The 17,943-nt window shown below is 37.4% G+C and overlaps 1 protein-coding gene across 1 annotated transcript in view; it reads right to left on the bottom strand.

Moving 5' to 3' along the window:
* LOC106721118 (trithorax group protein osa) overlaps positions 1 to 15,269 on the bottom strand; it is a 77,134-nt gene extending 61,865 nt beyond the window's left edge. The window contains exons 1-2 of the mRNA XM_045682241.1: positions 14,060 to 15,269; positions 2,787 to 2,921 (exon numbers count right to left, since the gene is read on the bottom strand). Of these exons, the coding sequence (XP_045538197.1) occupies positions 2,787 to 2,921; positions 14,060 to 14,605 (681 nt within the window). The 5' untranslated portion in view covers positions 14,606 to 15,269. The remainder of the gene's footprint in view (positions 1 to 2,786; positions 2,922 to 14,059) is intronic.
* Positions 15,270 to 17,943: the final 2,674 nt, after the last annotated feature.

The following is a 17,943-nucleotide window of genomic DNA, read 5'->3' as shown; positions in this document are numbered from 1 at the left end:
TTCCCATACAAACTTTCATCCCCTATTCCCTTTTGTTATATTGTAGCCTTGACGTTAAAGCTTTTACAAACTTCAATCGTCAAATTTATTTATATCAAATCAGCCTAAAAAATCTTCTAACTGTAAAAATGACGATAATTCCATGCAAACTTTCACTCCCACTTTCAAACCCTTACAATCTCTTTTTCGCGTTAAAATGTAGCCTATGTCTTTCCTCAGGCTCTAAATATTGGTAAGGGCAAAAGTAAAACATATTAAACAAAACATTCACCAGAACCTCATATATTCCCAAACAAAATTTCATCCCCTGTTGTTATTTAGCACCCTGGAGGGTAAAATTTTAAGAAAAACTTAATTTCATATTTATTTATATCAAATTATCTGCCTTAAAAATAAATTTCAAGCTTCTAACTGTAAAAAATACGAAAATTCCATACAAACGTTCACCCCCTTACAACTCCTTTTTCGCGTTAAAATGCAGCCTATGTCCTTCCTCAGGCTCTAGACTATCTGTGTAACAAATTTCATTTAAATCGGTTCAGTAGTTTTGGCGTGAAAGCGAGACAGACAGAGAGTTACTTTCGCATTTATAATATTAGTAAGGATAAATATATAGTTAGGATAAGAATAATCTTTTCAACTATTTTTTATTTAAATATTTGAAAAGAAAAAAGTAGTAATCAACTAATTCATATTAATCAATTTAATGATGATCGCAGTCAAAGCGCTCATTAAATTAATGACCAGCGTCAAGCGCCATTATAAAAAACACACACAGTGTCGACGGCAACCTAAAAATACGAACGACTATCGGTCACGGTTTTTCCCACACCACTTTCATACTTACTCATTTGCCAATTTACCATACTATGGTTATGTATGGTATGTTATAACCAAAAACCTTTAGAAATGTAATTTCTATGGAATTAATGATGAATGGTATCCCATAAATTAAACATATCGTTAACACGAATTTACCATAACCAAGAGCACGCCACTACTTCTGTTCGTTATGTTTAAAGGTTGGTGCATACTTTCATAAGCTTGCAATAAAAATATTTTTATTTCTACTCTATTGCTTCAGGAAAGTGAATGCTGCAGTTATACGAATAATAAGATGGATTTGTGGGGTAAACAAGTGTATAGGATACGATATGATTATATTAGAGGAAGCCTGAAAGTAGCACCAGTAGTACAAACATTGAGTAGTAAAAGGTTAACGTGGTATGGGCATGTTATGAGGAGGGAAGAATCGCATGTGGCAAGGAGAACTGTAAGTATGAGTCTGGTTTTTTACAACGGTAAAGGTAGACTTAGGAAGATATGTATTGATTGCGTGAAAGGTGACATGATCAAGAAGGGAGTGACGACTGAGATGACGAAGGCTAGCTCAATGTAGAGGACGGAAACGGACCCTACGTGAGTGGGACAAGGACAGGGAGATGATGATGATGACTCTACCCTCAGGAGGAATAAATATTTTATACTTTTAAAATACTCATGCATATGAAAAACTATTGAGAAGATAGAACGATGTAAAAATATGTTTCTTTAAGCTGGTTAAAATACTTGATTTATTATATTGTTGATTTCAAAGAATAGCTTTGTGGAATATCCACAACAGATTCGTGAGGGGCGGCTATTTTATATCGCTTGTGATTCATTTTAACGTTGAAATATGGTCTCAAAAGCTTCGTTCGTTGACATTTTCGGGGTTTATTTTTTCGATATTTATTGTTGAAGCTTGAGAAACCTGGGTGTGATAGTGTGTTATCTGTCATAGGCTACGGTTACAAAACGACCTTGCGCATTGCCGGATCATTTCTTAACAAACGATTTCTACACGGAGCCGTTCCAAGAGCAGTGCTTGAGAGCGTATAGCTCGGGCCGCGTTGCACAACGAGGCTTACGTCAGCGAGCGCGCAGAACGGCTTACGTCATGAATCGTTCACTATCTCAGGCCATTTTAGAGCCTATGTCTACCACACTTAGGGCCGAGTTGCCTTGCGGCGAGTGTGGGTATCATAGAACATTTATGTTCACGTGAGTGGCCGAGGCTCCGCCGCGCCGCCGCCGACTCGAGACGATTCTGAGAAACGTTCGAGGCTCTCTAGTTTCGGACTTGAATATGAATCGTGTAATACGACGACGGAGTGTCATTTTCAACTTCTATTAAAGGGGAGCGATGCACTTCTACGTATTAGTTTTATTGTTACTCTGTATAAAAAACGTATGAGTTTAATTCACTTTCACATGGTTTTTAGTGAAACATTACGTTGCAGAGGTAGCGTTTCAAAATAATCGAGATAATATTTAAGAAAATCTACCTTATCAATATCGACGATTAACTCCCTAGTTTGTATGAGAATTGATGCATCATTACTTCCCTCGGGCCTGAGATAGCTTTTTTTCTGCAACGTGGAAGAATGAAGGTGTGACGAGTGGCAGTAATTACTTGTCGTCCATTAAACTGCACTTTGTATGTATCTTCGATATTATAAAAATAGAAATTCTAACCGATTCCAATCCGAATATCTAAATAAGATATTGAAGCTTTAATAGATATATAGATAACTGTGCAATATGTATTTTAAAAGTCAATATAAGAATTTAACTGTATGACGAGGCGTGATTTACTATGTTTTTAATAAACCATACCTCATATTTTATTTAAACTTAAAAATATGCACAGATAGACAAATATGTTTTTATAACGTTTAGACAATGCAAATTTGCGGTAAATCATCGTTGTCGGTGTTGCAAGTAATGTTAGAACATGTTATTACCTGATGCGGTGAGAAGGGTGGTCGCGAGTTAGGCGGTGGCGGGTACCGTTGCGGGTACGCGCCGGGCGGGCCGTAACCGGGCTGCTGCCCACCGCCGGGCCCGCCGTACGGAGGACCGCCATATCCCCTCGCCGGCTGCACAAAAAAATAATTTAAACATTAGACATTAAGAAAAAACTATCATTTTCTTTGCTTTCTGAAATAGACAATACATAACGATAAATGTTATTTCTAAAAGTGATGGAGGAAAGTCTAACGCTAAACGTCAAGAACAAAGAAATAAAATATTTACGGTCCCGTAGAAGCAGAGAATAATTAACATGAATATCAACATTCTTCCTTCTATAAAAAGATTTACATTCACAGATGTCAATAGAACAAACGGTCCATCCATTTATTTCTAAGGCCATTACTTAAATAAAATGGATAAATAATGGAGCAAATATGCTTTTAGCGCGAGTACCTACCTATTATAATCAAGAGAAAAAGAAACATTGTAGTAAAGAAAAAACATATCCTCCTTTATGAATCAGTTAATTAATATATTTTCTATTAATAAGCGAACAAGAAACAAACAAAGCATCGCTACAGATAGCCGGCGGACATTGTCTTATTACAGTTTCCTCCAGTTTATTGGCTCGTTGTAACTTAACCCTCGTATAAAAGGAAGAATTTAACTTGGAAATGAAGACTCAAACTCACAGAGACAACTTCTTCGACTAGCTAATGAATTATAAATGCAACAGTTGAAAAAGTAATCGACTCTCGTTACAATATCGACTTATTCATTTCTTGAAAGAAAAAAATATTTATTACCATGACAATGGAATGGTCTGGAAAAGCTTTTTAGAATGTTCGGATCGTTAAAAAATTAATCCTTGGTCTGTAGTTTTTAGAAAACTAAATCAGAATCATTTGACTTCGTTACGGTATAACTATTTCAGACTAGGGGTAATGAAATAAATTTCTTTACGTTAGTATTTGTCCAAATGTATAACAAAGTAAGCAGGGGAAGAAATAGAAACCCTTTAACAATGCCGAATATCACATAATAATAACGAAACTGTAATATATATTTCCAGGCTGATAACGTGTCTAAATAATTGACGGCTGAAGTAATACGCTACGCCAACAATGCCGCCCGTTTCAGCTTTCAGCTCTCATTTTGTTCTGTGATGAAAATTCAATTATTCGGAGGGAGTCGGGCGAGCGACACCGCGGGGACGCGGCCCTGCGATCGAATGTTTTACATCTGCAAACTACCTCAGTAGATTTCCGGGCACAGTTCCGACTGCGAGATATGAGCACCGTGTTCGCCAATTAGTCTTACATTTTTACGAACATTGGGATGTTTTATGGTGGATTCGATGATTTACGAGGGCGGCGTTGCAGGGTGGGCCGCGCGGAGGGCAGGCACGAGGGTTGAGCGGGGCGGGCGGTGAGGCGCGGCGGGCGGCGGCGCGCCATTGGCCGACACTGCATCGATCGCGCGACGAGCTCAAAGCGGCCCGCCCGCGCCAGCCAGCCTCCACCTACGTTAATAAGTAATCATCCGACCCCGCGATACCTCAGCGAGTTTTCCGGACGGAGTTGGCACTGCCAAGACCGGCTTCGCATCTCCAGTCGGCCGGAACAAAGAGCCACCGCATGGGCGACATCGGTATTGATTTATGCAGTAATTGACCCGCGGATAGATGCGCGACCCGCGCATATCTCTTCCCCCTCTCCCTCTCGCCCGCCTCCGCACGCACCTACATACCTCCACACGCATCTGTATCTATGTCGGATGGAACAATGCAATCGCGTCCATGTTATGCGTAAATAAAAACATCCACTGAGATATGAAAAGATAATTAAACCGGTAAGAGAACTCTATCGAACCCTATTTATAGCGTTTTGTTGGTAAATAAAAAAAACACGCACGAATGGAAAGTCAGCAACGCAGTGACCTATTTTTACCTCGGCGTCGGGACCGTTTCAAGAGTCTCGTAAAAGTTCATTTGTAGATACGAGAGGGAGCTTTTTGTTAGACTTTGGAGCTGCACGGTCATTACGTACGCGAGTACCAAATCAAAAACAAACAATACCGCGCACTCCACAGTTAATCGTCTGCGTTTCATAGATACAAAGGACCAGCTACAAAACTTAACGATTTACTACATAACTCTATGTAAATAAAAATAATAAGGCGTTTCCCTCGGATGGTAATATACATAGCAATAACAATGAATGTAATAAAATTTTATGGTTAAATTAATTCAATACATTGTTTATTAAGATAAGAGAGTACTTTAGAAATTTAATAGCATTAACTGCCCTTTAGAGAGCAATTTACTTAACACAAAGCTTTGAAACGAGCCATATTCTAAAATTAAGTCTACCTAAGAGTGCTTGAATTCACGTCAAGGTAACTTTTCGGGCTTTTACATCGATAATAATCTCTTCCTACAAAACAAACATGTAGGTTTCATTTATACAAGGGTTTCTTAGAAGGCTGTTTCATTATATTTGAATTGTATTTTTGATAATTTAAAGAAATACAGGATGTGTGAACATGCCAAATCCGTGAAGTACCGAGCTAACACTATTCCAGCCTACTTATAGAAACTATCAGTTACTCAAAGTTTATTAATGTTAAAACATGCATTATACAAAACAGCTATATAGATAACATTGTACAACTCGTTAAAACCGTAACATGAATGAACGTACAGGCATAACGAAAAGTACTTTCATTGTGCGAGATGTACTGGCGTTAGAAAGTAGTTCATTATGTTCCGCACTGTACAAAGTGTTGGCGACAAGTTGCGATAATGACTCCGCGTAAGCTCAAGTGGAGCAGTTACAATATTATACATAACATGGACGGTGGCTGCATTAAAGGCGGCGCGGCGGCCCGTTAGGAATGCAACCGGATTCCGCGCGGCCCTCCAACGACCGCCTTCGCTGACATTATGTCATTATCAATGACCTAAATATATACATTTCCTTTTGCATTTATTTATCGGTATTTTAATAAACATAGATTAAAATTATTGTTTATTTCAACACAAACATAAAATACAAATTATATTTATGGAGAACATTTTGATATTAAAATAGGAATTATAGGAATACTAGGTGTCGCCCGCGACTCCGTCCGCGTGGAATTAAAAAAAAAACATAATAAGTAGCCTATGTGTTCTTCCAGACTATGTTCTATATGCTATATGCCAAATTTCATCAAGATCCGTTGAATCGTTCCATAGATACCTTGTAACAAACATCATCCATCTAAACTTTCGCATTTATAGTAAGAAGTAAGATGGATAAAATAAGACGCGAAAATTTGTTTTACATAATCTCTACAAATATATCTTAAATAAATAAAAATTCACCAGTTCTATATTTCAACAAAAAAATATTGTAATACACGACATCACAAAACAACGACAACTTTGCACATTCAATAAAAACAATGTAACAACAATACTATTCATACGATAATTACGTCAAGAACTTTGATAAGGATTATAAATGTATTTACATTTGAACGTATGTAATAAATATCAAGCATGCTATAATTAGCCGAATGCGGTGAGGTAATTCACAAGGTTGGAGTCGTAGAGTGGTGCGAGTCAGCCGGATTGCGAGACATTCCGCAGCTAAACATACATCACACGACAAGGACATTGGAGCAATAATAAATGTACAAAAAGTAAACACCGTACCGGCAGAAATGTTAATGACCTATGACTAATACGAGAGCCCGGTACATGTAAAATATCGGCATTCGAACAAACAGTGGTGTTCGGCGCCAACGGATGCGAGCAAACATTACATAATTCTTTGATTGTGTTTGTAAAAAGTCGGGGATTCCCACCACTACAGGCGCATTCCACACGGACGCACCCCGGCGCACGTGTGAGCGTAACCTTGCCTTCCTTTACATATTAAACGCCGCCGGGCTATCCCTTTGCGTATCTACAAAAAAAAACCTCGAGGCCATAACTGTATTGTTGCGAGAAAAGGAAAAATGAATGAGATGGGATTGAGTGTTATTACTATTATTACTACATTTCGAGCGGGCAGCTCCCGCGAGAGAACGATAAAAGCGCCGCTGACCGGTTCACTTTTTATACTTGTTTGTGTAACAACAATGGGACGTAAACTGTGCTCGTTGCACTCGTCTTCCGTGTTTACGATACGTACCGCAAATGTTATTAGTACGAAGCACTTGCCGGTCGACACAAAAAAAATACAAACCTTCTATTTAAATATGATGCGCGATAACAACATCAATAGCAGACACATTTCTAAGAACATGAATGATAACATCGGCGCCGGCGCAGTAGATAAATAGAGGAGCTTGTTCTCGGTAAGGTTTAATAAGAGACAATCTCGGCGCGCTCTGTAAATATAAATGTTTGTATTTAATTATAAAACGTGTATAAATAGATGAGGAAGTATTACGTAATGTGCGGTCTGTTACGGCGCGTTATTTCGGTCGTCAGTCGTCACGAGTCCCTTGAATGTCAAGCTTGTAATAACTGGGCGTCGCGGTTAGGTTAGTTAGGTCAACAGGTGGATTCCGACGACATCTTATTGCACTTCACTTTGCTATTACTATTCATTTACTGCAACTAAATAAAACAAGTCGGTCATTAAAAAGTTGTTAACGTACAACTGCAGAGAGATTAAAATGATATCAATAATGACTACTTGTACAAGTAGCATTCGTGTCGTTAACCATCGTTTAACCATCAGACCATCTTTCACATTAGATATTAAATGTTCCTTTTACTTATTCATTTTAATTCTTTTTGTAACTCATTTATGCTTTCCCATTCACCTGCCTCTCCTGCGTCGGTAATATTTTTGTTTGTTACAAAAATATTACCGGTTAAAGACAGAAATTTCAAGCCATTACGAGCAAGACCATATTAAGAGACTATTTATAATATTTGCTCAAGTTATCACGAGACATAGTTTTGTACATTTTATGCTAGTAATTTACTAGTACCGGAAAAATTATTAACTAAGCTGATTTAAAGAAAACCCTCTGTTAATAGACAAATATTTAAACAACGCCAAAAAAAAAAATAGTAAACTGAAACATCCAAAACATTACACATTCGAATACTTGAGCAACAAGTGTAAACAAACAAATTTACAAGTGTTACTGACCTAATAAAGCGACCCCTTTCCCACCCAAGATGGTTCAATAAAGAACTCCCTTTCGGTACATACTATCCGGGGTACATAAGAGTGGCGGTCGTGACCTTTTAATGTAGATGTACCTAGATGTATAGTACAGTCGCCCGCCACCGCTATGTACTGTGTACCGACAGCCACGGATTAAAGAAATATATCTACCCTTCGCAGATGCGGTATTGCCGCCCGCCGCAACTTGCAACTCGTAAACTATAAGGGACTTAAAGAACATTTAGATTGTGTAATTTGTGTTTAACGTAACTTTAATTTGTCTCTTTAACACGCTAAAAGTGCATCAACTTTAATTCAACGAAATCGAATCCAGTGTATCCGTTATTTGTAAACAGTACTAATGTAAAAAATGCCATAAGATGAAAAAAATCAGCAAACTTAGCTTTAGTTCCGCATAGGACACAATTTAGTCATGAAAGTCGTGTTCTCTTTTTTACAATGAACAAAACAAAACACAAAATACAAAATTTCTCGTGTATCCGCTTGTATGTTTCTTTGGCAGGCAACTACATGATACTCGTGACACTATTGATAACATATCGAGTAAGCTCGAGCTTAATCGATATGCTTTTCTTCAACGCAACAAAAATAAAAGCTACAACAAAATTTATTAATTTTTATAAGCTGAAATAAGATAAATAACATACATACGTGGTGCTTGGATATGAATTTGTGTTTGAGTCGTCATTAATATGAATGTAGGTTCAGCGGCAGCGCGACTCGGCGCGGCGCCGTCGGCGGATTATAGGACTGTAGATATGTGTAAGAATGCATGAGTCATTTACCTTTCGACTACGCTCCGAGAAAAGTCCTTGGCAATGGCCCCTTTTACATTCATATACATTTATCGATGTAAGTTACGTCACCTCGTTTGCATTGCGAAGGCTAGCTAACGGTCGTAATAAAATTTTACGTAGCTCTTTTAGAGCATGCCTCTATTGCGAGTAGTTATTTATCGTGATTCAACGATGCCACAATACGTAATGTAACAAGATGATGCATTGTTACGTAATCCGGTTAGCGTTGTTATATTTACGTCGGTGTCGATCTATAATTAAAATGGGCGGTGGCGGTGCGAGCCGCGGTGGCGCGCCCGCAACTGATAACGCACTTGACCTACACAGGTTTCCCTCGTTATTAACCGACATTTTGATTTGAACCGACGACCGGGCGAAGGGGGCCGGCAATTATATGACGTCAGCTCGGTTTAACGACCCCATTACAATATATTGTATGAATGAATGCATGTTGCGCGACGACTGCATCGCTTCGTACAGCCGGTGTGACGCTCATGCTAATGATTGGTGCTTACGTTTATATCATTGTAATCTTTAAGCGCTTGTGTTTTGTTGCAAATCTCTTCTTCATAAGATGTTCACAAGGAAAAAGCAGTGTCAGATCGTTGAGTTCATCACGACACGTCAATAAATCTTATACAAACATCAACACCAGCACAACTTAATATGTCGACACTTCAGAGAGAATAACAGGCGTACGTACGAACTTCTTACACAAAGTATTGTCTTTTCCTCTATGCGTTTTATGACTGATCACAAAACTTTGATGTTCTATGATCTATTCGGCAAATACAGTCAAAATCTGTTATAACGACATCGAAGGGACTACTCATATTGAGTCGTAAAAACCGATAGTTGTAACAACCGGTGACAGGTATTAATAGGAAAGATATGTAATAACATTCAGCCAGGACCTTTGATTTTGGTCAATTTAACCGGTATGTTGTTCTAAACGATGTCGCCATAAACGGTTTTGACTGTATTATAATATTGATGATAAAATAAGATTACAATAAATTATTAGTTAGTCGAGTCGATCGTAGTTTGAGCACAATACACATAACAATGTCAAGATAATGTGTCGGTCGGCTAGCGGCTAGACCGGGGCCGAGACGGCTCGCATTGATTTTACGAAATCCACATCACGGACTGAGAATGAACGGTCTCCGCCGGGCCCATTCATCTCGTTTTCATGTACCTACACGCCGCCGCTATTGCGATACGAAAGTGAGAGCGAAATTTACTCGGGCGATACGCACAGCCGCCACGTACCACCCTAAACACGACGCGAGAATACATATCGAACCTCGATGGTAATGAACTATCATGAACATCTCCCTACCGAGAATCGCAAACATTATTACACCAATAGAGTACGAAATCGAAAATTACGATGTAATAACAGGAATTGGGTCGTATCAAATATTCTACGAATTTTAACAGGTCATTACTCTCGAGTTGTTTTGTACATAAGTATAACTATTGCTTTGTGAAAAAATGTTTATAAATGTTTTGTCAGGTGGTGGCTGGATGTTTGTTAGTTTGTTCAGCTTCACAGATGTAAAACGAGTTATTACATTTACTAGACTAGAGTCGCCTTGCTAGCCTTTCACTTGAGTCTATTAAGGAAAATAAGCAAGAAAAATAACAGCAAAATTTCATCTATTAAACGGGAGCAGGTATAGGTATAGAAAATCTTAGTGAAAACTGACACACACTCCTGTCTTATAACCTAAGACAATGTTATTAATGTTTTCAACAGATTCTGTAAATGGTGGTCGTCTAACGGTCCAACAATGACTACCTCAAAGGTATAATATATTCCGACATTGGCAAGGCAATGTATTGTTATAAAGTCGAGATGATGCGAGTACAATTTACAATAATTACGTTTGAATACATTGATATCGTAAGCCGAGATAAGAGCTTGTTTATAAATACAAAGAAAGAGTCGATTGAATGTAAGAACATACTATATATCCGCATCGCACGGCTAAATCTAAATATAGCGGGCACCGATATCAGCGGCTCGCCCTTGAACCAGTCGCACGGAAACATTTTATTATTATTACCGAGCTGTCGGCGAGCACGAGTGTGCCGGGTCGTCGACCCGCCGGCCACGTGTCTCCTTATCGACAACTATCTAACACGATTGCGGCTAAACAACAGACCGAGATAAATTACTAATTCCACGCCACTTGTTTGTTTCAGCCATTCATAAATAATCGTTCAAAACGTCGCCGCGCTCAAAGATAATCGGCACATCCAATACATAGGACGACTCCATTTTTTGAGCACGTTCTACAAATGTACTAGACAATCAATTGAAATATACTTTTGGTCCGAACATTGAATTTCAACTTGAAGTTTTTCAATAAACACCAATATCGTAACAAATTATAACTGCATTGTACAATTTTCTTAATCCTGAGACTTAGTTTGGATCAAAACTAGGGTAAAAACACGTGCTCTGTAAAAAAAGACAACATTTATTAAAACTCCAAATACACGTACACATGTTCTCCAATCTACTCCAAATAAAGTTTTAATCCCTCTACAAAAATCGAACAAAGAGTTGTTGTACAATACAATAGACACTCGAATATCCGTTAATTGCATCAAAAGGCCATAGCGGAAGTACAGGCCGGCGTGGGAAGTGGGCCAGGCGTTACGTAAACCGGCACTTGCTCGGCCTACACGGGCACATCCTTACAAATGCGTGCGGCCTTGAATGTGAACTCTAAAGTGTGGCCACGTGGCCGATGCATTGTTTTATAGCGGCCCCGTGTGGAATGCCGCAATCGAATCGGTATGATTACGAAAGCGGATGAGAAGGACGACTAATTTTCCGCGTACTTTTACGGCCTTTCGGAAGAAACATCGGCTTGAGTTATGGCGTCATCGCCTAAACTCCAATTTGTTAGAGAACGAAAGAAGAAGTTGGTAGACAAAACATAGCAATAAAACGATTATTTTGTTGTAATTACAAATTACACAACAACAGCCTATCAAGCTCGTCTCAAATATTCAAACAATTGTCTGAAAAGATAGACTCGCATAAAAATAGAAAGAAGAGCACCAAATAAAACATTGCAGATGGTAAACGATTTACGTATTCGACGAACACGAGAAAAAAGTAGATCTGTCAAACGGCACGGGAACCCTTTCAAGTGGCTGTCGTGTTAGGAACACGCGTCAGATGTCATGTTCCATTCATTCGATGGCAACACTGCCGCTGCATAATGTATGCGCGGGCCTGCGCTTCTAGCGTTTGCCTTTACCCCGTTCCGTTGCTGAGAGGCGAACGCACAAATCTCCGCCTGAAAGCGAGTAATATTTGCCTACACATCAAACTTTCACTATCGCCGTACGCTTTCGTTTTTATATCCGCAAGCGTCGGCCCACCAGCTTTGTTATTTCCTCCGTGAATACTTCTTTTTTACTTTTTTTCGCGTTTAAAAACTCGTATATATGTAGCGGTACATTTGAATGGAGTGGCTACTATAGGTAATGGAGGTAAAGAGTATAAATACTGTGCAATTGTGTATGATTATGTTAATAGAATAAACAAAAAAAAAACATTAACTTTTAATTCAACTTTGATTCCTAAATTACAATTGAGACCTTATAAATATAGGTTACTACATAATTTGTCACCTACTCTACTTGCTACACCAATAACTGTATTGGGCCCAAAGGTAGTCTGTTTGCATTTTGTTCTAAGACTGTTCATTGTCTTTGTCACCTTTCTCTCAGTTTAGATCTGACCTTCTAAGGTTTATTTGCACAAAGTTAAATAAAATAGATGCACTACTATCCATAGATCCAATTGCCACCAGTCTGAGAAAATTTTAGCAATCATCACCATTACCGTAATAACTGAAAGAAACTCCATCTGTAATAATTACTCCTCGTAAAAGTGCAAGAGTCACAATTATTATGTTTGCGATAACACAATAATTACCATATTAGTTTGCTATTTGTATAAACATTTAGTACATTTGTTAAGTCAATTGAGGTTACAACAAGTATATAAGTCAATTAATGTTACTAGGAGTCAACTAAAATGTTACCACAGTGACAATTGACTTTAGTAAAGGCACACCAAACATAAAATACTTATGATGTGGGCTCCAAAGAACAGTCTTCTTTCAGTTGTGATTCTGTTGTCAAGTTGATATTAACAATTTCAAGTATCAAAGATGAAAACAGGGGGAGGATTTCAACTTTCAACTACAGTGGAAACCCAACTCTTAAAACAAATGGAAAAGTATGAAATTACAAACAATAAATTGCAGCCATACACTACCACACTGGCACAAAAAAAATATTTTCCATACAAATTGGAGTGCCTGTAGGCAAAATCCTATTTTTAGTTTTTTATAGCATAAGATGGCCAAAAAGCAATCTGTCACTTGAATTCACCATTAGCATTTGTATATGTAATGCCTACTTTGAACTGAAAGAAGAAGGGATGCACAGAAAGAGGATATTTCCCCTGGCCTCTGACAAATCCACCTAACTTACTATCTCTTCTTATAAGAAAAAGGTGGGAAGGGTAATATACTAACATTAGGCCTCCGGCATGCACACTTCATACAAAACATGGAATTACTTCCACTTCACACCTTTCTTCTGTATGATTGTGGTATTGCACCGGCACTTTTACTGGAAAGTAATTTAAGCGTGCGGGGAGTAACATAGACTACTTTTTAAAAATTCCATACTGATCATTGTAACATTAACACTATTTTCTAAGAGACTGTAAAAAATATAACCCGCTTTGACACCTAGGTATAATGTTTATAACATAATGACAATTTAACTTTAAATTAATTTTGATACCTGTGAGTTATATTTCTAAAATATGTTAAACATATAACATGTAGTGCCACATGTTCAGAATGTTATAAATGTATGCAGCAAAGGGACTCTGCATAACCTCTTCGCTCATTGAAACTTTATAAAACTGATGCTGACTTGACTAATTGACTGAGATGTCAGAAAAGAACATTTATCATACAGTACTATAAAATATGAATAAGACTTTCAATTGTTTGTAATTTCTTAGCTTTAGAGTAGCAATGAACTTCATATGAATCTTTTCTTGAAGAGAATTACTGTTTTGTTTAAACCTCTACAAACAGTATAAAAATTTCGTATTTTATCATATATCAGTAATTTACTAATTTTGTTATGGTATATAATAGATCATCTAACTACAATTTATAACTAAGCTAAAGTTAATGCTGTGTCTTAAAATATACTCACCGTAGAATTTCTGTAAGGTCCTCCTTGGGGATTATAAGGAGGCATCGGTCGCGGCGGTGGCCAGCCGGGCGCGGGCCCGTAGCCCGCCGGCGGCTGGTCGTAGCTATTGGGGTAGCGGTGTGGCGGTGCACCGCTCGATTGTAACAACGAATTGAGTGTGGGCGTCGGGCCTGGTGCCTGTGACGCAGGCTGCCCCGGGAAGAACCTCTGCTGCGGCGGCGGCCGCGGTTTGCCGGGAAATCCAGGCCTCGCGGCATAATACGGGTCTGCGCCCTCTGGGTACCGATACTGGCCGTACTGGTCGGGCCCCGGCCTCTCGCCGCCCCGGTCGTGGCCGGGCGCCTCGCCACTGTCGCGTGGCTGCCCCGGATCGGCCGACATCGGCGATTTACTCTTTGTGTTCACAACGCCATCGGGCGGAACGCGCCCTACGCTCTTGTCAGTGCCGTTTTGTAATAGAGCGCTCCGCGATTCACCGAGCTGCTCCGTTGGACTCTGATCTACGTTCACTTCGCTACGCTGAGACTCTGCCTGCGTCGCAGCCATGTTCGGCTGGTAGCGGCCGTCCCTGCTTACACTCGCTCTAGCGATCGACCGGCTCACTTACGTTACATCGAAAACGGGCGTCGGATTGCAAAACCGCGACGCGGACACTTCCATCACTATTATGCCAATAAACTTTGCACAAATTGTAACGCGAAACTGACGAAAAATCGTTCACCGACGCACACACATCGATCACATATCTACTCCATTGGCGTAAACGAGGTTATGGAAAAGGTTACATATCTAGCGGGCGCTTTTGTCATGTTCACACTGAACATTTCATAGCACTTTCACATTTACAACACTACCGATGCGATCACTGATTGCAAAACTCATGCCCTAATCTATAGATAGATGAAATATTCAAAAACAGAACAATAGAATCACGAAACTTCCAAAATTATTAGCGTCCGCCATTAACAGACTTGAATTCTACAGCACTCGGTGACGCTTTTGCCTATCTTCACTACAGTGACAGAAAAATAAAAATCTTGCAGTAGGAGCGTTAGTTATCAGATATTAACTCAGATGTAAGTTATTTTGGAATAGTATAATGATAAGGCTAAAATGTTTAACTCTAAGCACCAAATATGGAAAATTTAACTGAGAATTATCTGTGCATGTTTACATTTCCGTAATATTGCGACCACGTAGTTACTGCAGCAGTGCCAACCTCAAAAATTGTCTATGGCCTATTTTGAGTTCCGCTGGCGCCAAGACATTCGTTGCTATATTCACTTTGTAGTGAAGTTTAGACATTTTGAAAGTTTCAACTATTTTCATGAGAAATTGAAAAAGGGCTTACACTTTTTATTTTAAATTGTTATTCATTCGTATTTAAAATTGTCTTGTTCACCTTGGTAAAGTAGAAACATTGATTTGAAGAATAATTACTGTGCATGACTTTTTAACATTATACCAACATTTGAAATTAATATTTTCTCATAGATTAAAAATATTTTACTACATTCTGTTGATTTATAAAAGCATGTTGATTTAAAAGAATTTTACTATTAATTGGTAAATGCTCCATCTGTATTATATTCTTATTTATGAAATCCAGGTATTTCAATATTAGGACGAAGGAATAACTTTTTTACTATGAATACTTGCGTTAAAAATAATATACATTGAAAAATAAATATGTTTATTGGTGTATTTGGAAACTAACCATATACGATAAAAATTCTAATATAATAACAAAAGAATTAGCCCGTTGTTACAAACAAAGCAGTAAATGTGAAAATGGTATATCTATTAATAACACAACTCAAATCTTATAAGAAGTTAAAAGAAACCATAACTAATGAAATCCAACTTTAGATCTATTAATTCAACGTTAAATATCATCTCACAGAAGATATACGTGTAGTAGAGCTTTTTAAATTTGTTTGATAAGTAAGGTGTACGGGGCCCAATTCCAGACCGTACCCACGCTTTTCAACAAGGAACCTTTTCCTCTGGCCTTCAGGTGGGTGGGATATGGATAGAAAAGCCAAGTACTTTTTTCCCTTCTCATTTAAAAGGTAGGTAGAGTAACTGAGACTAAGTAATTTTTTGCAGACATCTATGGGATTCACTTTGCAATTTTAGTAAGAAAATAGGATCGCTTACTTGTTTGCCAACTTCTACTACAAAAACTCTAAACTGCAGAATCCAAGGATGATCTTGTTCAGAGGATATATACAATCTCCATCTTACTTACCTGTGTAAATCGTCCTGTGTGTGGGCACTTACTTGAATTTTAAGAGATCATAGTTTATTAAGCGCTTGAAATTTGTGAAGAAGCGAAAGCTAAAATGGAATGAACTGCTATAGTAAAAAATAGTAATTAACAGAATGTATTGCTTGCAGGATAATAGCGTCATATTTACATTAAAGTTTTACGAAATAAAAAAATTACAACCAAGACCTAACATTAATAAATATACTCTTTCTTAAAAAATTGTTTTATTTTTGTTTCCATAATACAAAGGTGGTTAACATTGTTGCAAAAATATTATTTTTTTGTACCAATATCGCATCATTAAATGAAATTAAATTCACCTAACATCTGAGAAGATTATTAAGTTATTTTTTGTTACCTCAGAACAATATCGTAAATTGATAACATTTAGATAACAAACAGCTTTTCAACAATTACATTATTACTAATACTTTTCCTGAATTTTATTTTTCTTAAGATGGTAATAAAATGTCATTTTTTAATTATACACATGTTATTTGATTGTCAGTTGGGTAGTAATTATTTAGTTAAAAAAAGGTCCAATACAACAATACACGATAGCGGAGTAGTTAAAATATGTCCTATCTAAGGAGTTGCAGGCTCGAATCTTACTTTGAAGGTTTAGCTAACCTCATCGTTGAAGCTTTAGATTGACCTTCGAAGGTTTAGATAACATCTAACCGTTGGTTTCTGAGACCAAAATTTCTGTATAAAATATATTGTCATCCATGTCATTATCTTTGACAGAGACAGAGATAACGTTTTACACGGGGAATTTGGTCTCAGAAAGACACGATAAATGATTTTGTGATGGAGGAAAAATAATTTAAAATTTGAGCATTACAAGTTTCTACTGCATAACATTAACAATTTGCGATATTGTTGTTTTGTACTGAGAGTTTAATTCAGTTATTACCTACTTTATTTATTAATTTTTAAATATTCTATATAGAAAAGGGACATCTGGCATCACTTAAAGGCAAAAATTTTTCGTCGATCAACTTAAAATTTCCTATCATACCTAAAGCTAACAAAAGTTTATTAATTTAAATTGAGCGAATGTATACAATGCCAAATATATATCTCATCTTTATACAATCAACAAACATAATTGAAAAAAAAAATCTAATAAAATTTCTATAAAAAAAAAAAATTACACATAAATTAGTTATGGCATAAAAATTATCAACTAAACAAGTTATAAATCTCAAATTAAACTAATGATTTAAGTACAAAGATCACGACTTATTACACAGATCTTGAAGCTAGGAAGTTAAATCAAGCCGTAATAGGAAATATTATCAACAAAAAAAAAATACCGCTAGAAATGTACAAAATACATGATTTTGAATATATGAGGTCAGTGTTAGTAAAAATTTAAATCACTATTGTCTATTTACAATGCATTTGTTCCAGCGGGAATGTTTATCTTTTCAGTGGCAAAACTACTATCGTTGTAAAAAAGTTTCAAACAAAGGCTTTAATACATTACCCTTGAATACACTAAAAGACGTTGATATTGTCAAAAGTTTTGACAAAAGACACGTGAAATTAATTTATTTTTCGCTATATTGTGTTGATAACTAGATTAATAAAAGCCTTTAATTTATAA

The sequence above is a fragment of the Papilio machaon genome, chromosome 18 (genome assembly GCF_912999745.1).
Source record: "Papilio machaon chromosome 18, ilPapMach1.1, whole genome shotgun sequence".
NCBI lineage: Eukaryota > Metazoa > Arthropoda > Insecta > Lepidoptera > Papilionidae > Papilio > Papilio machaon.
This window is presented reverse-complemented; position numbering and strand designations above follow the sequence as displayed.